This window comes from Ambystoma mexicanum, chromosome 10, assembly GCF_040938575.1.
Source record: "Ambystoma mexicanum isolate Mex_15411 chromosome 10, UKY_AmexF1_1, whole genome shotgun sequence".
Classification (NCBI taxonomy): Eukaryota; Metazoa; Chordata; class Amphibia; order Caudata; family Ambystomatidae; genus Ambystoma; species Ambystoma mexicanum.
The window spans coordinates 505,647,309-505,675,011 of record NC_090932.1 but is presented as its reverse complement, the minus strand read 5'-3'; the positions used below and the strand labels follow the sequence as shown (position 1 = coordinate 505,675,011).

Genomic DNA, 27,703 nt, shown 5'->3' with positions numbered 1-27,703 from the left:
GCAAAAAAGAAAAAGCTACTGAAAAAAAGTGGGAAAAAAATGGACTAGAAACGGAAGACAAGAGGAGAAAGGTCTCAAAAGATAATGAAAAAGAGGGGGGGGGGAACCCCGAAAATTACCCTTACATCAACAAAGAAAATGTTGAGAAATTGAAAACTTTGAGGTTTACGGTGGACAATTCACAAAATCCAAGGAAGGGTAAAGTTAATGAGAACAAAGTAGGAAATAAAACAAGTGACTGGTCATCTATGGCAGACAGTTGCAATTAAAAAAAAACAATAGAGTAAGGAGGTTAGAAATAGATCTATTCTCTGTGCCTCATGGAACACCAGAGGATTTCACCATCTATTCTCGAAGGATAGTTCTTTTCTGGCCAAATACAATCTCATTTCCATTCAAGAATCTTGGCTGTGTGACCCCCCAGTGTGTGAAGGCTATGAAGTCTATTTCAACCCGGCAAAAAAGGGACCGAAAGGCCGACCATTTGCAGGACTCATTGTATTTAAGAAAATGGACAGCCCCTTTCAAGTACTTGAACTTGAAACCCAAACCCCTATGTACAAATATTGAAAATAGCATCCAAAACAGAGAACCACGAGGAGATGTCCAAAATGCTATTGATTAATACATACTGGAGGGAAAATATGCCTAATCAAGGGACATATCTAAAATCCATCATGAATGCCAATGACAAATCCAAGACGGAGGAAAAAGACCAGTTTATTCTGTTGATGGAGATTTAAACATCAAGCTCCTAGATAAAGGGGGTAAAATCAAAGAAACAGAAAACTTACTAGGAAAAGAAAGTCAATGGACGAAGGAAATGGGCATACATGATATGAGGATGTTAAATAGCCAAACAAAAGGCGACTTAATGGGGGATAACACTTGGCACAGTTGAAAATTGGGAGCATGCCTAGATTATTGCTTTGTAGGAGGAAATACACTTGCCTGGATAAAATCATTTCTAATAATTAAACAAGCCAATAGCGATCATTGTCTGTTAGAAACAGAGCTTGTATGGGATGCAAGAGAAACTCTAAGGAGTGAAAGAGCGATGGAAACAGAGGTATCGTGGTTAAGAAACCGTTTGAGTCTTAAAGATCAAGTCATACCAAAACTGGCGCAAGAATTCAAGGAAGCCGTAGAAAAAGAGGAGGATGTGGTTGATTATAAATGGCTGTTGAAAGCCTTTGTGATCAAGTATGACTCAACCAAAGTGAAGCAGATAAAAAAGCAGCATGCCTTTGATGAACTCATAGTCTCCAGACGAAAGTTATATAGAGCAGACCTCAAGCGTATAAAAAAGACAAATAGCCTAGAGAAATGTAGGCTGGTGAGGAAATGCCGACAAACTTATAAGAATTGGTTGCACTCAACTCGTTATCTAAGAACTCAAAGAGATGCAGAACAAATGCTTGCGGCACGAACAACAAATAATACGAGAAGTACATGGGATCTAATTAACAACAGAGATCTAAATCAATCGGCTATAGGTGTTAACCAAGTCTCTGAGAAAAACTGGTTCGACCATTATACTGCCCTGTTCAAAGGGAAAACGAATGAAAAAGTAGTAGAGAAAAGAATGGAGAATGCCGTATGGGCGCTGGACTTTGAGAGAGAAGACATCTTAATGCTTATCAAAAAACTAAGCTCTTCCAGGGCAGCCGGCCCGGATGGCGTTTCTAACAAGATGCTGAAAGATGATGAGGAAGGCTGGTCTGACCTAATATATGCTCTCTTCAAACAAGTAGCGAAAGTCAGACAAATTCCAACTACGTGGACGGAGGCTTACATCGTACCTGTTTTTAAAAAAGGAGACCGTGGGAACTCTAGAAACTACAGGCCGATTGCGCTATTAGATTCCATCGGCAAGCTTTTTGCATCTATCCTGTTAAGGGACTTACAGAAATGGGCGCTCAAACTGAAATCTTGGATGAGAGACAAACTGCTTTTGTGAGTGGTGTTGGCACTTGCCTCAACCTGTTTCTGATCAACATATTAAAAGCAAAGGCCCTAAAAGGGAAAACACCAATCTACTTGGCCTTTATTGACCTCGAACAGGCGCTCGATGGAATAAATAGAGAGCGCTTGTGGGCCAAATTGAGAAACTGGGGATGTCCAGCGGACCTACTGGAGGCTATTCAGGCCCTGTATACGGATACCTCCATACAGGTGCAAACAACTGCAAAGGGAGGGCTATCTAGGCAGATTAAAACAGCCCGTGGAATCAAGCAGGGATGTACACTTGCCCCTTTTCTCTTTGTACTATACATGGCTGACATGAAGACATCGCAAGATCGGATTCGTGCCTTTCCCCCGAAGGTTAATGGAACCGAGCTACCATGGATGTTATACGCGGATGATGCTGTGTTCATAGATCAGACGCCTATAGGGCACCAGCGAAGGATTAAGGCTTTCAATAAATATCTAAAAGATAACGACATGAAAATAAATGTAAAAAAATCCATGATCCTGACTATGAAATCAAGTCGTGGGAGGAAAACAGCATGGAAAATTCAGATGTGGTCATTGGAAAAAGAAAAATGGCGGAAGTGGATACCACGATATACTTCGGGATAAGAATCAACAAAAACTGCAACGAACAGGCACACTATACCCTGATTCGAGAAAAACGTACAGCTTTGGCCAACTAAGGCATACTCCTACATCGTAGATATGGAACATTTTCTCTGATGCCGATAATAACCTTTTATAAGCAAAAGGTAGTAGCCGTCATTACATATGGAGCCGAGGCACTTCTAGCCCTAAGATGGGAAGCCTGGAACTTATGTGAATCCTATTTCTGGCGAAAGATCCTGCGTCTTCCAAATTCGCTACCATTGGAACTTATAAGATCGGAATTAAGACTGCAATCCATTGTCTCAATCGTGACGTGGAAATCACTATCTCTATTTAGAAAGTGTATTCTGGACAATCCATCACAGCCATTCAAAATCCTAGCAAGACCAGGGACATTCAATGACGATACCATTCTACAAGATTGAAAACGAGATGTGAAGTTACCTTGAAACATCTGGAGATCTCTGAAGATGCTCTGAAGAACAATCCAGATAAGGCCAAAAGAACAAACCGGGAAAAAGATTGGGAGGAAACCCAGGAGAAGAAATTGTCGCGAAACCTATGTCATAATGTCATCTGGGAACGTAAAGCTCTAAACATGCTCCCACCGTACTTGGTGAAATTTCCCTCACAACACTATCGATTTCTGCTCATGCGTTGTAGATTTAACATATGGCACTCCAGAGAAATAAAATGGCGAAGAAGGCTTATTGATAAATCAATAGCCTACTGCAGATTCTGCAGAAATAAGGAACAAGTGGAATCTATAAGGCATGTGATGTTAGCCTGCCCGAACCTGACATCGAAACGGCAGATGTACATGGGAAACTACACAAGCAAGATCTTGGAGGAGACTGAAGAAGACTATTGGGAAAGACTTATTACAGCTGAGAAAGTGGGCCGAACTTTGGATGCACTAAAATTTGTTGAATCCTTGAAATTGGATCAGGAGGAGGAGGGTCCCGAAGTGGAAGTCATCCAAAATTAGGTTGAATTGACTGGTGGACCTGGTCCGGAGGACTTCATCTACAGAATTGGACCTTGAATTGAACCTAATTGTGGGGGCTGGACTTCCTAAAGGAAGGAATGTTAAAGGTTTAACTTTGTTTAACCAATAAAACAAAAAACAAAAAAAAATAAAAAATAAAATGCCCTTCCAAAACGGAGGAGGAAAGCAAAGCAGAGATGCTATCTCCACATAGCTGCCCTCTTAAACCTAGAACGGCAGCAAAATGTGTTGGAGTGTAAAAGTGACACATTTTATGCTTGACTTTACATTTGATGCTTTACTTTTACACTGCAGCACCTTGAAAAGTAACCCACTGAGTTTTAGATATGTCAATCTAAGCTGAACTTTCCAGAAAAACATGGAGACAATGTTGTGATTTATAGTAGCCATAATGTAATTAAGCACTATGTAACACCTTTTATTTTTAGGAATGGATTTACAGAATTTTCTGGTCTTTGCAAACAGAATATAGTTAGCTAAATATAAATATCATTCTGATTACTGCTGGTTTACAATTAGTTGGAAAATAAACAACCTTTCCTTGCTAGCACTACCACACAGGTTCTTGGCACTTTTAAGAGTGGAGGGGAAAATTACTACTGCATTCTCCATAAGCCCTTTGAACTTGCTTTGGACAAAGGGAGGGTGGGGAGTGCCCTGAGGGTAAGAGAGGAATTAAGGGGACCTGCTTTTTTTTAACAAAATTATTTAAATTTCCAGCTTGACTACACAAGTTTCAAACCAATTAGCAAAACTACTGAATAACATTGTAAATTGATTGTGATGTGATTCTGCTTATTTATGCCTTGTTAAATATTGTTTCACAAGGTTTCATTCATGTGTCCTGTCTACTTCTCAGAGTGCTATAGTTGAGGGAACTACATTTAAATTTGGTGAGGCATTTCTTACATTTTAGGTTAATTGAGTTACATTGGACACACAGGATCAACCTCTGGGACATCTCAGAGCCTCTATCGGGTTATGGTGTTGCTCACTGGTTGAGAATGGGAAGGAACTAGGTCTCCAAATCATCTAATTCTCGACAGCACAGTATATCTGGTTAGAGCTGTATGGTTCAATGATAGAGACAGTTTGGTGGATAGAAACATGTGTTAATTAGTTAGAAAATGCTCAGGAGAAGATGGTACAATTAGAACAGGAATTGGTGTTGCTCAAGGAAGACATGGTATTAGATGACACACCAGCACAAGCTGGAGAAATCGGTGGGGGGCAAAGTTTGTTCAGAATGCACTAGGCTTGACAATCTCAGAAAACATATGCAGCGTGCATTTGATCAAAGGAACATGGAAAAAGCAACTGACTGTGCGAAGACCTTCTATGAGAGGAAAGTGAAAATGAAAGAGTGCATGTGGTCGGGGTTATATGTTCAATTCTTCCAAGAAAAAAGCAAAACACTCTAGGTTTATGCTGTCTTGGCAAGGAACTTGTATGATTGTAGACAAGAAATTGTGTTTAGTGTCTTACACTAATCAAAGAGGGAGCGGGGATAGCTCAGCGGCAACATGTTTGTCTTGGAAGCAAGCAAGACACTGCAGCGCAACATAGGTCTGAATCCCAATCCCATGCTTAGAAACCAATCTTTGCTATTAAGCACGTTATTAAAGGACACTTATAATTATAATCAGGAACAGCCTGTACGTTCAATCAATTAGAGAGATGGCAAAATTCGAAATAAAGGAATTTGAGATTCATGGATTAATGGAATAGAGTGATAAAGACAGAGGGTAGCCTGCTATACAAGGAAAGTGGGTGTGAATAAGTATGAAAAGTAGAATGAGTGGTGTAATATTAATCAGTTTCTTTAAAGTATTTGAAGGAAAGACAAGGTAAGAAAATTAAAAACAGGGTGGCACTCTGTCCGTTTTTTCCTATCTATCTGTAGAGGTGTGGAAATCTGATACCTGAAGAAGAGTTCCCTGATTGGGTGGTGGTGGCAGGGGTCATATAGTGGATGTAATCCACAGGATATGTGAAAGAGAATGATTTCAGACAAATAAGAGGTGCTTTACTCCCAGGAAGACCTTCAAAGACTTCCAAAATGCGTGACTTATCTTTAGCTAGGGAACAGCAAGCTCTGGCATAGTAATACCCATGCACTCAAAGGTGGGGACCCAGAACCCTACTCCCCCACCGGGATTTCCCAAAACACACTATAAAGCACTAACAGGAGGATGTGCTCATTCTTTCGGTTCTGCTCATGCTCTCTCAACAAACTGTCTTACAACACCAATGTGTATCAAAATAAACAAGTTGAAAAATGTATTATGTGACAGGGCTAGTAGTGCTGAGACACTGATTGATACTGGAACTTGGTCAGTGGTGGTGTTGCTAGATGTGCCAGGTTTTGCCATCAATCAGCACAGGCTGGTCACCAGAAGAGCTATGTGAATGCCAAACCATGGATGTTTCTTGAAAAGTTATTCAAATCTTCGCCTGTTAATTCCTCAGACATCACAGAACAGCACTGTTATTGGGACAGTAGTAGGTACAGCACATTTGATAGCAAATGCTCTATCTGTTGCTATGCAAAATATGAAGTCATACAATCTTAGAAACAATTTAAATCTTTTGCAACAAAAAAGGGGCATGATTAGGGGTTAACAGGCGCAGTAAACCGATGCAGTCAATTATACCACATGATACGTTCCATGCACTCACAATTGATATTGCACTCAATTAAAGTGGTGGCTAAACAAAGTCAGCTACCATCTTATCATATAGTGTTTCATTATCCAATGAACTCTGGTATATTTAATTTTCTTCAGGAAGTACGGGATTTGATCAAACAAGTGATGCAACTACTGATTCCCCTGTATATTACATCAGCAGAGGTGATACAGAGACATTTTCAACATGAGCTGTATGTGATAAAAGACCATTTTACCTTCCGTGTGGGAAGTGATGTTCCTATGCATGTAATTGTAGAACATATGAACATATGTTTTCTGCTCAGTGTTCATTCATTACTACAGAACTAATGAACCCAACTAATTCTAATCAGAGTGCAGGTTCTTGGAACTATATAAACATCTGATATTTGGAGATAATAGCATTTCAATCCAGAGTACCGGGCCCTTATTTAGTATCTGAATTAAAAATGTGTGAAGGTCAAGGATCAAAACGATTTGTGCCCATTGACGCCATCACTCCCTCACACCACACACAGGTCCTGATTCACAGAGCGTTTTCCATTGGGATTCCGCCATTATAAAACGCTTCTGTGAATAAGGGCCATAGTTTATTTTTAGTCCGATATGAGAAGCAGGGGGAGGGAGCAATGTGAGGTGTCTGTTAGTAATGCCACACCTGACATGTCTTTGCATGCATGGTTAGTAAAAGACAAATGGTTAGTTAGCAAGTTCAGGCCTAATTTCACTATTATCTTAGTCATGGGATATTCCTCATGGAACAATTGCCATACTCTGTGATCTTTAACCAGGATTAGAAATTAGGGGAATTGGAAATTATTCCAGTTTGACCCAGACTCAGAAGACCATTTAAGCTATAAGGAGACACAAATCATCAGGTTAAATATTGAGAAAAAACACTTAACATTACATGATTTGTAGTTATCACAGCGAAGCAAGGACATATCGTTAAAGTTATAGTGGACTGAAACGTGTTGGTTGAATTAGAATGCATCATTGTGATTTTTAGCTGGTGTGTAGCGTTAACCATCAAGTTACATTGTAGCAGGTTAATCCCAGTATGACGCATGTTCGGGGATAGCGAGTACCACAAAATCTGTGAACAACAATTTCCACTTGTATACCAGGTGGCAACTGCAATGTATTCGCTTTACAAACGAACCATTCTTGCAGCAACAGATCATTTGTAAAGACTAATTGATAGGATGACTTATTTGCAAATGGAAAAAAGAGACTGAATAAGAGTTCACTTTGTAATCTCTGTTGCTTAAACAAGTGTAATTACTAGTTGTCTGACTAACACTATGCTACGATTATTCATAAGTAATTACCATTTAATGGTGTGATGTCAATTGCAAGGCTTGCTGTATTTTTGTGTGCTTCTGTTTCTATCTGAGTATAAAAAATTGTTTGGATGCTGATTTTTGACAGTGTTGTGTGTATTGTCATTTTCTGATTAGAGACTTGTTAGAGACAGATTGGCTTTTATATAGAGAGGAATGTGCAGGGATGGGGGTCATGTTCATCAGTGTAAGATCGGCCCTTAGCTGCAAGTAGGAACTAATAAAACAATGTGAATTGTGATTTATGTATATCTATTTGATTACATTATCTCTAACAGGAGTGAATTTGCCCAGCCTTTTTGCCAGGTTGTGTTCCTTCCAAGGTAGCTAGACGACTACATCCGCATCTAGCATTATACCTTACACAGTGCATTCATGTAGTAAAAAGCGTTCTGTGGGGCCCTGCCACCTATAATAGAAAAGCAGCATTTTAAGGCAAAGAGATACCGCTGACACCCAACCATTAATCCTATCACTGCTCATTAAAAGGATATTTTGGTCCAAAAATGTTGTCCACTTTTGACTTTAGGGCACATATGTTAACGACAATCACCTAGGGGTGCTGCAAAGTTCTCCACTGCTTTCTGCCCTCCATGGTCCAAGCACCTAAGCTTTGGAGATGTGATCGCTCTGGGACCCAGTTGGCAAAATGTTCTCTTCATTGCAGTCTCATCAATGCGCAGTGCACCCCCCTCTGACACTGACACCCCTTTTTTGGAGCGCAATAAAGGAGTTACGCATTGACACGTCAATTTCCAACACTCATTCCTCCCATGACATCATGGCCTCAAAGGCCTTTGTGGTAAGGAGTGTGATATTTTGAGGTCTGCCGACTAAATTCTATATTAGAGCTATTAATGATGCTTCATCTAATGTAATGGCGAAAGAGCTAACTTGCATTTGACTATATCCGTGTGTTTATAAAATGATGGATTCCCACAGCGGTTTAGTGTAGGAAAAATATATATGTTATAGAGGAGGAGGCAAGTCATATATGTCTATCCTGGAGTCAAGCAATTCCTACAAATGTGTAGCAGGAGGTAGGGTCTTGGAAGTGTCTAGGAGGGTATTGTTGTCAGGAAGAGTTCAATTCTGTGTATCTAGCAGGGCTATTCTGAGTCCTCTGTTGCACATTAACCAGTGCTTCTTCATAATGGCAAACTTAGCATTGTGTGCTGCCTTCAGGCACACAAGTGCAGCATTGCAGACCAAACAGATACCTCAGTGTTGTAGTGTAGTCTTGTCTTGCCACTGGCCTGGGTGGCCTGGGTGCTTGCTGTAGAATGTTGGTGCATGAATGTAGCTCAGGAGAATGTTGGGTGGATCTGTGTGTGAATGTTCTGTGAGTGTCATTTGGGGGCCTGAGCTGGGTTGAATGGATGGCCGGTGTGTCAGCTCCTTTGTAAGTTAATGTTATACCTTCCCATGTTTCTGTCTATGTCTACGCATGCTGTAAATACAAGAAGAGTAACTGGAGTATTGTACAGATTTGTACATATGTGAAATGAAGCCTACCTGGAAATAATATAGACTACAGCTGCTCCGTGATTCAGAAGTGCACTCTGAATGTCTAGCATTAAGGCTTTACAACATTGGCGACGAGGTGAACCGGAAACTATAAAGAACATGGAGGAAGAAGATGAAGAAAGACTGTGAAATGTGCTAACAGAGGAGCTGCAGCAACATAAAATGTACAGTAAGGAGTGCTGTGGGGGGGGAGCAGCATTAGAGTGACCCACCGTTTCCCCAAATGCCTTGAATATTAACCAATCTGCCCAGCATAAAGTGGAAAAAATGGAAAATTAACTGAACTAAACTCAGAGGGAGGTCCCCAACAAAGAAATATGCCCCAGAGATCCTTGATCAGTATGTAAAGGAGCCCTGCTTACAGCGTGAAAACATCACGCTGTTTCAAGTAAATATGGCATGATTTTTTATGAGGTTTCCATAGCGAGCGCACACATTATTTGGAACTTGTACAATGATAATACACTGACTGCTGGTGGCAATGCGGTTCACAGTATGCCGTTTCATGGGACAGCTAGTGGTGCTACTGAGCATTGGCATCTATTGCTGGAGAAAGAAAAATGAATACGCAATGCCAGTGCAATGAGTGGAAGAAAAGAAAATGATATGGACAAATTACCCCAGAGATTTCCAGCGCGAGAGAGCCACTCCTGTGCTTAGAATACAAAGTGATGGCTACGTTTCGGAAAAAAAATGAAATAAATGACAGTTGCTCAGTGTCAAGGCAGTTACATAATGATATGCTGCATGGAATAGCAGAATTAAGGGCTGCCATGTGAGATTACCATCAGGAATTGTCATGTAATGCCTCCTTGCTGTTCAGGCGTACATGAAACTGCGTGGAAATGCTGCAGGGGTCGTGTTGCAGGAGCCCCGTTCAGCATGCAAACAATAATTCAAATGATGACGTACTTAAGATGCTGAAGGAGATGGAGACCAAAGAATGCTTTATTCCATAGCATTCTAACACTCTTAGAGGAAGGTACCAGCGTGCGTCTGGGATCGTAATGACGTTCCAATGGGAGGCCACAGCGAGGCTTAGGTGTCAGTTAATAAGGCAAAGACAACCAATGTTCATGTGGACTGATTTAAAGTGTTTATGAAGCTACTTTTAAGTTAGAATAAGTTCCAGCAGTCAATATAAACAATGAGTGTCGAATTCTATGTCAAGACTCGGAGGCTCAGATTGTGCTCTGACTTCTCTTTACTAACTCGAGCAGCATCAATAACAAACAACAATCATGAAAAACAATAAGAAAAAACTACAAATCCCAACAAAACCCAACATATTTGTAGTTTGTTTTTCATAGGTTGTTATAAACACGTGACTTCATCGTCCAATCACCATCACTTCTCCTGTATAGCATGCTGTAACTCCATAGTGCTTCCTCTTTCTTTGCTGCTCGAGCACCCGAGATAAGTGTCTATATTTACTTTATATTTTACTGATGATATGCAATCTAGTTATATAGTTGTGATAACCCTTAGGCAGCGCGCGCAGGAACGTTTAGACACCCAGCGCGCAGGGTTTATTGGCGGAATATATCCGCAGAGGAAAGACGTGACAGGACTTTTCGTTCCGTCATCGGTTCCCCTCGTCAGGAGGCACTCTAATCACAGAGGTTCGCAACAGCGCGACGGGACTCCTGGAGTTCCAGCGCCATTGCGAGCTTGCGTTCTGAGTGGAGAGGTCGTATCTTTGCCCACGGGAGAGTTTTCTCCGGCATTCTAAGCTTCGAAGTTTATGAAAACAGTATCGGTCTGAGCCGTATGATTGCTACTACGGCAGGAAGGCACCAGCTTGGTTCTGTGAGACGCGGGCACCACCTAGTGGGGAAAACAGGTACCTTGTTCATCCTAGGTCCAATGAATGGGACCCCCCTGGAAAAGATTACAGAATACATCAGATGATGCTTGAGGGCGCCGCTGAGTAAGCAGGCAAGATCTAAATTGAGGTCAGAGAGTCCGAGACCGAGGGTTCCGGACAGGGTAGCGGAGACCCCTGAAATCGATGATAGAATCCTTACGTTCCTGGGCAGGTATGGCAGGGACGTAAAGAGGGGCATCAATAGGTCCTGGCGGTCCTGCCAGGATATGTTGCTGGTCATGCTGATGCCAATTACGAGAATCTGGCAGCTGGCGGAGGAGGCGAAGGCCAAGAAAGAGCCCATGGACCCGGACATTGTAACTGGCTGGGCTCAGAGGACCCTCTGCCTGCTAGATAACTCAAATACGGCGTTAGCCACTGAAAGAAGAAGGCCCATCCTAATGAAGCTGGATTCCAGGCTAGGGGAGATGGCGATATCGGAGCAAGCTATGGCAGCAAAGGGCAATCTGTTTGGGGACCTGTTCATTAAGGACATGGCAAAATTCACCAGTACATACATCTCAATGGATAGGGCCCAATCTTCGCTGAAGAAAATATTCGGCCGGAAGGTTTTCGAAAGGGCTGGATGAGGAAAGGGCCGCTCGTCCAGCCATGGCCAGTATAGAGGCTTCTACAGAGACAGAGCTGCTTGGAAACAGGAAGACCGGAGATCCAACCCCTTCTTCCCTTCCAGGGGAAGAGGCAGGGGTAGAGGTTGGAGGAACAATGGCAGGCAACAGCACCAGAATAATTCAGGTGAGAGATGTGAAATTCATAAAAAGGTCAGATGTGAGTATTCCTCCAGTAGGAGGGAGAGTGCAATTACATGTCGGAAAATGGGAGGAGTTGTCCTCAGACGCGTGGATAAGACAGACTGTGCGAGGTTTTCAGTTGGAATTTTGGCAAGAGCCATATCAGGAAGTGTTGCCGAGGCAGATAAAGTTCAGTAGAGAAGACGAGGACCTTCTAGATAAGGAGGTAGAGTTACTCAGGGTAAAGAACGCAGTAGGTCCAGCCTCAGAAGGTCCGGGAGGTTCCGTAAGCAATCTGTTTCTAGTGAAAAGGAAAAGCAAGGTAAGGCCAGTGATAAACCTGAGGGTTTTGAATTACTTCTTAGTGTACAGGCACTTCAAGATGGAAGGTATTCATCTTTTGAGGGATGTTCTCCAACAGGGAGACTGGTTGACAAGGATAGACCTCAGAGATGCATACTTAACAATTCCAATCCAGTCAGAGCAGACAAAACTTCTACAGTTTCTATGGAACGGACGGAAATTGGAGTTCAAATGCCTTCCTTTTCGGTTGGCTTCAGCGCCATGGTGTTTCACCAAGTTATTGAGACCAGTGGTAGCATACCTGAGAGAGCAGGGGATCAGGCTGATTATTTACCTGGACGATATCTGTTTAATCTGTCAGGACAAGGGAGTTCTAGTACAACAGGTCCAGGTAGCTACGGGGTCACTGCAGCAGCTGGGATTTCTGATAAACTGGGAGAAGTCGGAATTAGAGCCAGCGCGGGAGATGGAATTTCTGGGGTTCAGCTTAGAGACGACACAGGGCGTTGTCAAGCTCCGTTGGACAAAGTGAACTCAGTGAAGAAAGAGATCAAAAGTATGATGACGAAACAAGAGGTTTCATTGAGAGAAATAGCGAGACTTGTAGGACGTCTGTCATCATCAATCCAGGCAATATTCCCAGGGCCTCTGCATTACAGAGCGTTGCAGAGGCTGAAGATAGATTATCTCAGTAGAGGTCTATCTTACGAACAGAAAGTGAGGGTATCGCAGGAAGCAAGACTGGGACTGGAATGGTGGTACTACCACATGGAAGCATGGAATGGCAGGGCAATATTTGGCTCATCCCCAGACCTGGTGATAGAGTCCGAAGCCAGCCGATGGGGATGGGGAGCCAGATGTGGAGACCAAGCGACAGGAGGGAGATGGTCGAGCGAGGAGCTGGTTCTCCACATCAATTGCCTGGAACTTCTGGCGGGCTCCTTCGCTGTCCAGTGTTGGACACGGGAAGGAGCGAAAGCTGCCCTTTTGTCGAAGATGGACAACGTTTCGGCAGTCAGATATATAAATTGACTGGGCGGAACGAGATGAAAGAGGCTGACGGAGATGGCCAAAGAGTTTTGGCAGATATGCCTCCAGAAGGGAATAAGCGTGAGAGCGGAACATTTACCTGGGGATCTCAATCTGCTAGCAGATTGGAACTCGAGATACCTGAGGGACTCCAGCGATTGGCAACTGGACGACTCAGTATTTCAGGAGATAATGCATCGCAGGGGTCCGTGCCAGACAGATCTGTTCTCCTCGAGGCTGAACAGGAAGATCTCCAGGTTTTACAGTTGGAGACCGGATCCGGAAGCGACAGCGACAGATGCATTTCTCCAGGCCTGGGGACCAGCAAGAGAATATGCGTTCTCCCCGTTCGCCATGATAGCGCGCACAGTAGCGCAAGTCAGGCGACAATTAGCCACAGTGATTTTGATAACACCAGACTGGAAAGGTCAGGCTTGGTTCCCGGATCTTCTGGAGTTGTCGTTCGAAGCTCCAATTCGGTAACCAGACAGAGAGGATATATTGTTAAATCCAGCAGGAGAGATTCATCCATTGGTCAGATCAGGGAACTTGAGTCTCATAGCTTAGGCGATTTCAGGAAAAATTGGACTAAGACAGGACTTTCAGGCACAGCTCAAGAATTCATTAGGGAATCATGGGCTCAGGCTACAGGGAAGGCCTATAGAGTGGCATGGAGTAGATGGAGTGATTGGTGTCTGGAGAGACAGGTTGATCCCGTACGTACAGATGTAGTGCACAAAGTAAATTTCTTGGCAGCGGAAGCGGCGCAGGCAAAGTTTTACAGGACCATTAATAATTATAGATCAGCGATTTTGGCAGGTCATGTGTACATTGAGAATAAGCCGGTAAGCGAAGATCCCCTAGTATGTAGGCTTCTGAAAGGCATCAGATGCATGAGACCACCTGCACCTAGATACTCTCGTTTATGGGATGTAAGTATAGTCTTAAAAATGTTTGGGGCTTGGCCACACAATGAGTTACTGTCTTGGAAAGCGTTGTGGGCTAAGTTAACTACCCTATTGGGTCTGATTTCTTCTAAGAGAGTATCCGATGTGAAAGCTTTAGAAGTAAACAGGAAATCCTTTTCACCTTCAGAGGTAGTATTTTACATAGAGAAGAGAACAAAGACAAACATTAAATCAGTTGAGTACATGGCTTTTCCGGGCAAACCTAAATTGTGTCCAGTTAGATGCTTGAAAGTGTATGAAGAAAAAGCAAATAAAGTGAGACCTGTGGGAGAGTGTCAATTGCTGATAGCTATTAGGAAACCTTTTAGAGCGGTAGCGTCAGCCACCTTGTCTAGATGGGTCAGGTGCTGCATGGCTGAAGCAGGTGTAGACGTAAGTCAGTTCGGAGCACATTCCACACAAGGTGTTATGGCGTCATCTGCTTTTTTGGCAGGAGCCCGTCTGGAAGATATTCTTAAGGCGGCAGACTGGTCTAATGAGGAGACGTTCAAGAATTTTTATTTTAGACCAGTGGAGCAAGTAGCGTCGTTGGTGCTATGGTGGTACATCGAGGTCGACCGGTTTCATAACCATATCTTGTTTAGGTCATCTTCAACAGGACTTTACTCATAACGAAGGGGTGGTGACTCCCTTTTTGGGTAAGCTGCTTGCTCCCATACGTGTGTTTTCATGCTCCACACTTTTTTTGGTGCAAGCACTGTGTCTCAATGCCCAAAGCAGTTGAAAGGCTGTGGGCTCCTATTTCACCTCCAAGGTGTATATTCAGGCGCTCAGATGATACGCTGTAGGTGAAAATTGCCGTGCCACTGGCTATGGCGCTGGTTCTGAGAGAAAACCAGAGGTACTGGTGAGTGACTGGCATATGGGTAGACAATCCGGGTGGTTGTTGAAAACCTGAGTGATGTGCTGCTACTTTATTCTGCAGTGCCGGAGCAAGCAGCTTACCCAAACAGGGAGTCAACACCCCTTCGTTATGAGTAAAGTCCTGATGAAGATGACCTAAACAAGATATGGTTATGAAACCGGTCGACCTCGATATAGCATGAGCTGGTCTCATGCATTTTTACGATCTGTGTGCAGAATAAACGGGCATAGACTGAATGAAATCAATTAGACCTGTGCTTCACACCAGGTCTCACATAAGACTACCATCTGTACATTTTTAGATGTTGTAAGAGGACCTTAGAGTTAAGGTGCCCTATATGTATTGTGTGTTATTAGTACAAGTTGTTAGACTTTTCTAATGGCTGACTCTACATTGGCCAATAAAGTTACATACACTGTTGTGCAGATATAGCTCTAGAAAATTCTAAGCACCAGGCATTATCTAATGTAAAATACCTACTTTTTCTGAAACACTTGGGACTGATTCTTAATTGTTCATATTGTGATTGTATCAATAGGCAGAAGGTGATTTCTATCCTTTTCCTCTCGGCTGTTGATAAGTGGTGCAATTTCCGATGTTGGGAATAGCCCACTGAGATACAGAAGTTTTTATTGCTATGTGTGATAGATGCAATGAGCATACATATAAAATATGGTGAAAAGAACGATTCTTCTACAGACCATGATTGTGTGTGACTATGTATTAAATTTCTCGGTAGAAATGTAAATTAGACCTTTTCTAGGTCCAACTAGCAATACCCTTAGTGTTACGATTGGAGGATGAAGTCACGTGTTTATAACAACCTATGAAAAACGAACTACAAATATGTTGGGTTTTGTTGGGATTTGTAGTTTTTTCTTATTGTTTTTCATGATTGTTGTTTGTTATTGTTGCTGCTCGAGTTAGTAAAGAGAAGTCAGAGCATAATCTTTCGCCTCCGAGTCTTTAATAGAATCATGACTTTCTGTAACGAATGTATGGAAAATCTGTATCGCATAGTTCATTCTTTTATGGAAATAATGTCCCATGCAGTAAATGTAACATACTTCCATACGAGTGAAAGGTATTGTTTTGGATTGTGGTTTTATTCCCCATCAAGCAAGTTATGTTATTTAGTTAGGCAGCGGGCGCTGCATGGGAGGTAAATGCAGTAATTTGGAGGACTGCAGCATTTAATTTGGCACAGTGCAAGCCTGACGATGTTGTGCTAATCAATGTTAATGTTAATGTTAAAGGACATTTGTACCACGCACTATCACCACCGTAGTGGTCCCTTGGCGCTCTGGTGCCTCTGAAAGAGGAGGGGAGGTTGAGTTAGTGGGAGAAAGCAGGAAAAGTGCAAGAGAGCAGTGATGTGCTGTTGGCGGCCTCAGCCCGGTGGGTCCGTTGGCTGGGCCTGGGGTGTTTGCGGCCGGTTTTCGTCGTGTACTGTTGTGCAAGGCTATGTGTGTTTTTCTTTTGTTGTTGCAATCTAGTGAAGTTTGTGCGGTTTGTTGTGCTGTAGCTTTTGGTTGTGTTTGGTTTGGAGTTTGAGAGGTGTATGCAGAAAGGGAAATTGTTAGTAGGGTTGGTTAGTTTGCGTCTCTATCCTGAATTGAAGCGCTCGGCTTGCATAGTCTCCCCTGTTGCGGCTCTGTCCTGATCTGGGTCTGACTGGCATAAATGCTAACATTCAAAATCCCATCCAGATGCGACGCAAGCCAATGTTCACTATTCTTTCTAGGTGTGGGCATGCTAATATTCACAATTCTATCTAAGTGTGGACATGCTAATATTCACCATTCTATCTAGGTGTGGACATGCTAGTATTCACAATTCTATCTAAGTGTGGACATGCTAGTATTCACTATTCTATCTAGGTGTACATGCTAATATTCACAATTCTATTTAGGTGTGGACATGCTAATATTCACCATTCTATCTAAGCGTGGACATGCTAACATTCAGAATCCCATCCAGATGCGACGCAAGCTAATGCTCACTATTCTATCTAGGTGTGGACATGCTAATATTCACCATTCTATCTAAGTGTGGACATGCTAATATTCACAATTGTAAGTGTGGACATGCTAATATTCACAATTCTATCTAAGTGTGGACATGCTAGTATTCACAATTCTATCTATGTGTGGACATGCTAGTATTCACTATTCTATCTAGGTGTGGACATGCTAACATTCACAATTATATCTAAGCGTGGACATGCTAACATTCAAAATCCCATTCAGATGCGACGCAAGCTAATGTTCACTATTCTATCTAAGTGTGGACATGCTAATATTCACAATTCTATCTAAGTGTGGGCATGCTAATATTCACAATTCTATCTAGGTGTGGACATGTTAACATCAATGGTGATGTTAAATGTACGTGCTGATGGAGTTGCCAGCCACCATGGAGCTACTGATTCAATGGGATAAGGCCCCATTTATTTTTTAAGAGACTTGGAAATGCAACATTTTTGGGAATTTGATTATCTGTTAATCACGTACGGCATATATTTGGTGAATAGAATAGAGTTTTATTTTTTTTAAACATGCCATTATGTTGGTAAACAAACATATTTCATGTGAACTAATGGCTTAAGAGAGAGTTATATGGATTGTTGCAAGATATTCCTTATATTACAATTTGGATATGGGGGTGCAATTTTATTGTGGAATTTAATGTGTTTTATGTGATGTGTGGTAATTTAAAATGGGAATCTAATGTCCTGTTATAGAAATGTTCATTCTGGTATTTAGGGAAATGGTTAACCTCAATTATGGGTAATGGGCACATTTTGTGTTAATGTATGGTGCATCAATTAATTTATTATTTACAATTTTGGGAGTTATGGGCCGTTTGTTCGTTCATGTATATATGTTGTGGCCCAATAGTTCATAGTGGTTTAATCTATGAATGATTTATAATGACAATATAGTGTTTGTCAAAATAGTGAATACTGGAAAGGTAATAGTGAAATGTATAGATGGAAGAAATAAATACAGAAAAAGTAAAGTGGAATTCATATATATTTAATACATGACACTGTTTTCATTATTTATTTTTTTGGCGGCCACACTGCATGTTTTTGCCAGTGTGGTTGGTGTCATGTTCAGAGGGGACATCGACCAATTTTCCTTTGGGTTGGATTGTGCTGCAATCGTTAGGAGTTGCGCACATATTAGTTAAATGGGGGACATCCAACATTTTTAGGTTGGGTGGTGCAGCACTAGTTGCGCACTTATATAGTAAAAGTAGAAAAGGCGTGAGGATTTATGCCAAATGGGAAATTGAAATGTAATTAAAGTGCACTAAGGAGAGTAAAGTATGTATAGGTTGTTAGGGTACCCGATTGTTTTGAGTTGTTATGGTTTTTAGTTATTATAGCTTTGTTAGGAAAAAGTTAATGCTACCAGGAGCATTTCATTTGTTTTTTGGTGTCTTGGCATGGGTCTGGTTGTGTCTGGTTTAGATGATATTTGTGATAAGTGATGTCTGCATATGTTCACCATGGCTGGTTGGAGTTTGCTTGTAGTTGTGGTGGTAACTGTTTCTTTTGTATGGCTGTGATTCTGTGGGATGTCTTAGGGAGTCAAGTGGGAGCGATTTGTGTTTGGATAAGATGTGAGGGTGCAGAGAGGAAGAGGTGTGATCCAAGTTATCCCCTCTGCAAATGTTGTCCTGTCATGGCAACACCTCTTTTTGTTTGTCAGATGGTTGGACTTGGACTATGTTCCGTTGGGTGTCACGGTTGTGGTGATACCGAGTCTGTGGCGGGGCAAATGCCTGGTCTCCCCCTGTTTTTCCTCTCCCGGGTGTATGATTGGTTTCCTTGGTTGTTTATGGTTGGTGCGAGAGTGTGGAAGGCTCTGTGTTTGGATGTGGCAGGTCCGTATGGAAGGTGTTTGTTTTGGTTAAATGTTTTGGTGATAGGGACATGTTGTGGTGAAAGTTTGTTGTGAGTCTGGTATGGAAGGGAGATGTTGTAGTATAGTCTTGTCTTGCCACTGGCCTGGGTGCTTGCTATAGAATGTTGATGCATGAATGTAGCTCAGGAGAATGTTGGGTGGATCTGTGTGTGAATGTTCTGTGAGTGTCAGTTGGGGGCCTGAGCTGGGTTGAATGGATGTCCGGTGGGTCAGCTCCTTTGTAAGTTAATGTTATACCTTCCCATGTTCCTGTCTATGTCTACGTGTGCTGTAAATACAAGAAGAGTAACTAGAGTATTGTACAGATTGTACATATGTGAAATAAAGCCTACCTGGAACCAATCTAGACTACAGCTGGTCTGTGATTCAGAAGTGCACTCTGAATGTCTAGCATTAAGGCTTTACAACACTCAGACACACAACAACTAATTTCCTTTGATGTAGCTGATGGGTATTAACACTTTCATTTTTGGTGCTCATTCCCCTTATAGTGACACTTGCCATAGCTTCCAAAGCCTTTGTGGTTGCGGGTGGACAAGATAACCTGTGGTATGTAGACTGGTCAGAGTATTCTTAATTTAAAAGACTCTATATTAAATTTAATGATAGCACTTCAGCTGCTGTTACAGCTGAGAACTGTATATTGTAAGACACCTGATGGTATTCTCCCACCTACTTCCTTGGGATCTTCCATTCCGGTGGCCAGGGAAGGGCCATTGCTTTTGGATCCCATTCCTGGGGGTGGACAAGCGAGGGAGGATCACCCAAGTCGAGGGACACGAGGGATGGGATAAGGGTGAGAATGCCCAAGGGCAAAAAATGGTATTCCTCCAGTCCTAGTAATACCCAAACCCACTCTCCCTCAGCCTTCATGAGGTATTTTCAATCTCACCCCATCTCCCCCTCCCCATTGCCAACAAATACTGAGACGAGGAGGCAGCAACTAAGAGCAGTAAAGATTACCCATAGAAACAACATGGGGAAAGTAAGGGAAAGCCGACTATAGAAAGAACTTAAACTGTCCTACGGATAGTCAGTCAGAGTCAGGCATTTACTAATTATCACTCACACCTGACTCCACTTGACTGTTTTCACAACTATAAAAGATGTAGTCTTTTTCAAGAGAGTGAGCCTGCTAGGGATGATGTATGGACCAGAGTAGCCAAGGAGCAGAGACTGACAGGAGCTGAGAGCTGGAGGAGACCGCCGTGCCGATATGCTGGCCCGGTATCTCTGAGGGGCTGCAGAGTGGCGAGGGATCTGTGTCTCCAAGGAGCTGGAGTGAGGCTGCCTGAATCCTGCTGGCAGCGTCCAGGAAAGTGCTTGTTCTGTTGGGACCTGTGCTGGCCCCAAAGTTGTCTGAGGTGCAAGCAGTGAAACACCGACCTCAACCCTGTGTATCCTGAAGGGACCTGCGGTCAATGAACGCTGCCCGGTGAGTTTCACGAAGGCAGTGAGAAAGAAACTCGGGAGCGTGCGTGTGACTGTAGCAGAGCGAAAGATTGGCACTGAATATAAAGCGCTACAGAGCGAAAAGCAAGCGACAGAAGGTAAAAAGGTTTTGCAGCTGAAAGCGATTGTAAAAGAGTGTGAAAGACATAAAAGTGAAAATGAAAAGCAGAACGTGTATAAAATGGCACTGAGAGAGCAGAAAGATTGCGGAAAGCTGCAAATGAGCACCGGCAGGACAGAACGGTGTGGAAAAAGGGTGCAAGTAACCTGCAACAAAAGGAGGGTGCAAGTGAGCACCAAAGGACAAGAGAAGCTTGCAAGAAGCACAGGAAGGAAAATGACGGTGCCAGGGGCACGGGAAAAGGTGAAAGCAAGTTAGAGACAGTGCAAGTGGGAATGAGAAAGCAAGAAGGGTACAAGTGTGTACAAGAAAGTAAGGATGGTGGACGTTTACCCAAGAAAGAAAGCAAAAGAAACAAGGCAGAAGAAGAAGGTGTGCAGGAAGCACCTGAAGTTGAAAGGCTTAAGAAGGAAGGGCAAAGAATAAAGAGTGGGGTTACAGATAGGAGTGGTTACGCCTAGGCGGTGCAAAGTACCAGGCGGTTTCGACGATTGTGCCCCACAAGTGAAGTGTGTATGAAAGAACTGTGTTTAAAAGGAAAGGTATACATCCTAACAAGTTGAACTGGTATTTGAAACCGAAAACGGGCATAAGCTTGGGGAAGGGAACACTCAGAGGCCTAAGAAACAAAGCAAAGTGCATCCTGACAAAACTGAATTTGTGTTGGAAACTGAAAGGGGCCTGAACTTGTGGAAGGGAACCCTGAGAGCCCTAACTAATTTGGAGACTTATTGTTTTGTAGCATTCAAAGGATTAAAGCTTGGGGAAGGGAACCCTGAGGAGCTTCAAAAGAAACAGTGTTATATTTCTTTTGTGGTGTTTGGAACTTGAACACGAAGAAAATTGGGGAAGCGATCCTCAATGAACCCAAAGACATAGAAGGTATTTGAGAGTACTTTAAGGCCTTTGTGGAGAAGGTTTTATGAACAGCCCTGTTTTGAATGAACTCATTTTGTGAAACTGACCAACCTACACCTGGTGAGAAGACCACCTAAAACCAACATTGGTTTCCTATTTTCTGTTGAACCACTATCTTTTTCTTTTAACAGACTTCCTAACACATTTTGTCAAAGAGTGATGGCAGTCATAGGTTTATACACATACAGATTTTTACTTTGGGACTTTAAGACTTCTACGGCCCTTAGAAACAGCAGTTAAGCGAGCCATCCCTTTAGTTTTGGGGACAGTTAGGCATTATAACATCCCAGGTGCTTTAGTAAATAAAGGTTTTGAAACTAACATTTTCGAGTCTGTGTCTCTCATGATAACATGCCTGTCTCACAATATACTGCTATACAATGCTGATTTTTCAAAACTCTCTAGTGTAAGAAAAATCTCTATTGTTATATAACACAGAAGCAAAGATGATTTCACTTCAGAGTTAAGCCTGGTGTTCATAATGTGGTCTCAGTATGAGCGCTGCACCTAAAAGGTGGCATGTAGAGCCATTTGGGATTGGCTATGGAAAATGGCAAACTTCAAACTTTTTTTGAGGCCATGGACATGCAAGGCAGTGTGGGTCCTGTTCCCGGGGTATCTGGTGCTGTCCTGGGTCGCTCCATCAAAGAAGGAAGAGGGTAGGTGGCTTGGTGTCGGGTATGTGAATTGCTTGGTAACCATGGGTCATTCTTTTTATTTGTGATGTATTTCTTATTAGCACACAGAGATTGTTAATGACTTCATCTCAGCCAATCAGAATGTTTAGAGTGCAGTCAATTTCTACTTGTTTTGACTGAATTCTGAACATTCTGCCTTCTGAAGCAGACAGGGAAACAACAATGTAATTTCCAGGCAAGATTTTATTTCGACAAGACACTCACTCTCGGGGAGGACCTTTCTTTTCTGCAACTTTCTAATTGACGCAAGCAAGAGAAAGCGAAAATACTCGCCTCGGCACATAACCTAGTGGCGGGTTAATATCCTGCAAAAATGACACCTCCCTCGGTATAAGGCTAAATTATGTTGTGCTGCAGAAGATTAGTCGAGGTATAGACGTGGATTGTTTTTACCTTTGTGTCTGTGATAAAGTAGATAGATTTCCCTACACTGAACCAGGGAGAAATTGCCATTGCGACTAATATTGGACACAGACATCGCAAATATCAAGACACAACCATATCAGTTGGCAGCACTGACTATAAGACTTGAACTTACTTTTTACCATTTAAAATGTGCACACAACATCGATATTACAGGCATTTCTTTGGGTTTGGAGGATGTCACGGTCTAACACCGACTCCCATATTAAATATTTTTTTAAACTTTAAATATTTTTGTTGAAGAACAAGGCAGTCAAATAAAGAAAAGCACATGGAAGGATTAACTGCTTCTTGTACACAGCCTCTCATGACATTTTCAGAATATACAGAAGTAGCAGTACAACTTTTTTTTTTGTTGCACATTACAGATTTAATATTAGTATTCACAGCTCACAAGTATTTGGGATATTTAACTACCTATATGATGGCAGATCCAAATCCAAATGGCACGGACCTTTTCCAAGTCAGTATGAGCTTCCTTGAGCAGGACCTCTACTAGTTTCTCCTCATTGCCCTTAACATCTACCTGTGAAGAGCGAAAAACAAATTGACTCATTTTCTTTTCCTCTTATAAAAGACATTTGATTTTTTTCCATTAGTTTATCAAGAAACTGTCATCAAACACCTGATCTCTTGTCCAGTTGTGGAGGCAGCTTTGGTTTCTGGGATTGGTTCTTAGGGGATACCAGAGTTTACAATGATTCAAGGTTAGCGGCAGCTGGTGAATAATTTCAAGGGTGGGGAATTACTGTCTCCCCAGAATTAGCATGAGTTATTAAGCTTACAGTAGTAACCTCAATTAATATAGGACGGTTTGAGCTGTCCCTCCGTCCCCAGAACCTTTTTAAAGAATTGGGTGAATTTTACTGCACAGTCTCTAGGACAAAAAGACTAACAGTTTACAATGTGTTCTCTAGAGTAAGGCATGCAAAGGTCAAGTTGATGGCACATCGCTAACAGTACACAGGAGCATTTTACATTTCCATGATGCCTGTCTCCACAATACATGCCAGCGTTCCCACCGTAAATCACTTTGATGATGTTGCATACATTTTCTCTGGCTGTATTTTGCCTCTGTGTGTTAAAGACACTGTAACAAACATTCATGAACACGTACATTTATTTAGTTATTTGAATTTTTGTTTAGCGCTGACCCTACCCAGAGGGTCTTGCAGCACCATTGCACTTGCATGCGCACACACACACCCATGCATGCATGCACACTCAGACACACTCATATACACGTATACATACATTAACATGCCCGCACACCCATTCAAACTCCTCCCCACCACTCCCACACACAGACACATTGCATTACCATGATCCCTGTCTCAGAGCATGTAACAGTACATGGTGCCAAATGGAACAGGGTTTCTACACCTGGGAAGTGGAGACTGTATGAGAATCAGAGAAATCATGCTTTCCTAACTCACAAAGCACAGTGTTGTCACTTCTGATGAAACTGGTGACTTGATAGTGATAGCCCCTTTATGGTAATTGAGGAAAGATGGTCTGCCCGTACTGGCACGCTTAGCCTCCCTTGTGTAGGTGTAAAAATCATATCCACAGAGGGAGAAAAGGGACCTGAATTAGTAAGGCAAAGTTCCCCATTAACCAGCCATCCATTGTACAAGGCTTCCACTGCCATACAATTTGTATCAGCTAGATTTAGAGACTCCACCTAGTGGGCAAGATTAGGTCATGCCAACCAAAACGAGCACCACCCAAGAGAAGGGAGTAGTCAGCCCAAGTCCCACATTTTAGAACTGTAAGCCGTCCTCCATGTACGGATTACTCCACTAACTCTCTATACCAGAAACCGAAAAAGGAATAGGGAATTAAGAACCCCAAAAAGGCAGCCATGGACCTTGCAGTTGTGGTCCAGTATACATTAGAGACCCATTCTGGCTCAGAGAACTACGACTCCCAGGTTCCTGAAACCAGGATTACACACCTGCGTTTCCTGAGCTCAGTAAGAGCCTGGAAGGCAGGGTCAGGTTTATGCAGGTAAAGAGAAGCCTGCCCAAGAGGAGGAACACGCCAATCTCAAGTCCAACAGCTGGACTGAACGCCATTGCAGGACTACAGCCCAACTGTTAAACCACATCCCATTTTCCTTTCACCAAAGAGAGGCTGAGAAGCACAACTAAAACCATAGAATAACATGACGGCTCAGTCTGAGATTGAAAGTGGCTGGAGTAGGAGCTGGAGATTGGAGACACAAGGCAGGAGCTTTATGGAGCAGGATGGACTACAGACCAGAACAAATTAAGGGGTAGCAGAGCACAGAACACTGGAAAAGAGGTCCAGATGGCTGGGCCATACTTTAGTCAGGTAGCCAGAGGAGAGACCTAAGAGCTCAAACACAGGAACCACGAGACTTGGACCTGCTGGCGAGGAGTGAGGGCGTAGTGACCAAAGATAGTAAAGATGATCTGGGAAGGAGTTGTACACAAAGGGGTGAAGAAGGTGACATCGAGAGAGATCTGGCAAGTGGAGAAAGTTATGCCCAAATGGGTGAGAGTGAAGAGGAAAATAAACAGAAAGATTTAGCATGTGGAGAAAGTTGTGCACAAAAGGGTGAAGAAGTTGATTGGCAAAATGTTCTGGAGAAGAGGGACAACAGTTATGCCCAGAGGTGCGAAGAAGGTACAAGAGAGGCTGTGAACTAGAGAGTGGCAGTGAGAAGACTGGTGGGGCCCAGGGGGGTGAAGTATGTGAGGGATATAGGAAAGGCTTGCGGAATGTTGACAGCAAATAAGAAGGTACCCGAAGAGGTGAAGAAGCTGAGAGGGATAGTGGATATATATTGATTTGGGACAGGAAAAAGGAATGCACCCAAAAGGAGAGAAGAAGGAAATAAAGAGTGTAAAGAGTGAAATGTACAATACAACAACGAGAGCGGTTTACAATGGGGGAAGAACTAGAAGAAAGGGATGAGAATTTGCTACAGGAGTTGATAAAGGAAGTGGAGAAGTAGGGAGCAGGAGGAAAGGAATCACTGGAGGGAAAGTAAGAGTAGTTGGCCACTCTTTTTTTTAAAGGCATTTCAAGACTTTCTGTTGCCCTGCCACTCAATCTACTCTGAAACATTTCACTAGAACTTTATACTGTCCCTGTTTATTAATTTGCCCCATACTGTTATAGTAACGAAAAGAACCACTTGGAACTTACGTTTTTCTGTGTTTGTCTGGTCACTGATCCCCGTTACCTTTACAGTGCTTAATTTGTAAAAATAATGAGACCCACGCCCAAATATTTAGTGCACAAGGGACTCATTGGGCGGGTAACTCCCGGTCCACTGCTGCCAAAACACCACAGTGCCTGCAAATTAAGGGTAACGTTGCAACTCCCACTGGCTATTTTGGGTGATAGATGCGCTAGCCACGACAGATATGTTATTTTATGTTGTTTGGCATCTGTAAATTGCACAAAATACTAGTTTAAGACAAATGTTTAAGTGCTTCTTTAAACAACTCATCATTGTTAACAGTTTGCTCGGATAGTATAGGTGGCAATTGGAACATGTCGACCATCTATCCACAGAAAAACGAGCAAACCTGTTTTCCTACTAAGTTTAATTGATTGGTAAATGCAGGAAAATGATTACCGAACTGTTAAACTTGTCTCTCAAACATTGCAGTAATAACTTTGCGTATAAGTTGACATTCTGTGTATAAATTGACATTCATGAAAGGCACTCCCCTTAGGCAGTGACTTTTCCCCCTGGCCTTTCCTCTGTATTGGTGCTGCTGCTTGGTGTCTGTCCTCTTAGGCCATTCCACACTAATGTTGTAGTGTTGCTGCATATTGCTTTAGTGGAGGAGCTCCAATGTTATGCAGGGGGACTGGAGAAGTGTCTGGGTGTGACCAGCACATGCACACAGCAATGTCACCTTCCAAATGAAAATTAATAACTACTACTCTGCTGTCTACTCAGCTGGTGAGTCTGCACTGTTGTTGCTTGTGTGATAACTGCTGAATTAGATTTAAGAATAAAATTGCTGAAGCACAACATTGTAATCAGACTGAGTCTGAAAATGTAAGTGCTGGGCCTCAGAAAAAAGTCCTGGGGCTGAGCCCTGGCAAACACCCCCACAAATTAATCACTGCACCTATATGACAAGAGGTACAAAAAGGAAAAATATTAAAAACAAGTGTCCCAGCAGCAGCTCTTGCTTTGAGTCCAGAATTGTTTGTGATTACACACTCCAAGTAGGTTATGGAGGTTTAAAGGTCAAAAGCTCGGCAGTGGGTTTATCAGGTGTGAAAGATGAGCAGTAAGTATTTAATGACTTGTGTGATCTGGGAACTACTAAATGTCTGGTATGTTTTATTATTTTATCTACTCCCCTTTTCCAAATGAGTTCAGTATGCCTTGCTTTCATTTTCCACTGTGGGTAAGCATTTGACTTGGTGGAACTATTAGGGATAGCATTCCTAGCAGATGTTGGAAGTTCGGACCTCTTGGCACTAAGGGCAGGTATTGCCATCTTATGCCAATTGTAGCCTTGCATGCCAGGAGAAATAATCATATTCAAGCTACAGGCACACATGCCCAGTTGCTGCCAAAATATGCAAGAGGCATGACAGTTAATGGCTGGTAGACCTGGTATAAAAGACATATGGTAGTCGCATATGCCATGGTTTGCCATCATATGATAAGTGAAGCATCAAACGCCAACTGACAGCCTTTATATTCCAAGTAAAAGCTCAACTCCAAGGTACAGATACAATCTCACTCATCTGTGTCCTGCCATCATTTGTCAAGTGCAGCCACAAATGCCTATGCACTTAAATATTATGTCAAGTAACGTCTCATATGCCAGGCATAGGTATGAGCTCGTATGTCCAGGTTATCCTCTTATGCAAAGAAAAGCCTTATATTCCAGATATATGTACAGCCTCATAACTTCAATTGCTGCCATCATATGCCAAGGAAAGCCTTTAAATATCTATTTAATTATATCTTATGGCAATTGGAGCCCCATATGTAGATTTATAGATTCAGATGTAGCTTTACAAGTACCTATGCTGGCATTATACGCCAGGTGCAGAATTACATGCCCACTGCTGCCAACCGAGCCCACATAATTCTTCATATGTCAGGTGCAGTCCTCACATGTGAAGTACAGCCTGGTATGCTGCTGTGCTGCACCATCCAATGTTGGCCTGCTCCCCGTTCCTCCATGTGCTCTTACCCTTAGAGTCCTATGTCTTGGAGAGCTGCGGTTAAGG

The 27,703-nt window shown here is 42.5% G+C and overlaps 1 protein-coding gene across 1 annotated transcript in view; it reads right to left on the bottom strand.

Moving 5' to 3' along the window:
* Positions 1-27,703, bottom strand: part of LOC138492896 (kyphoscoliosis peptidase-like) — a 406,316-nt gene that overhangs the window by 257,723 nt on the left and 120,890 nt on the right. Inside the window, exon 3 of the mRNA XM_069620207.1 lies at positions 22,880-22,988. Coding sequence (XP_069476308.1) covers positions 22,880-22,988 — 109 coding nt within the window. The remainder of the gene's footprint in view (positions 1-22,879; positions 22,989-27,703) is intronic.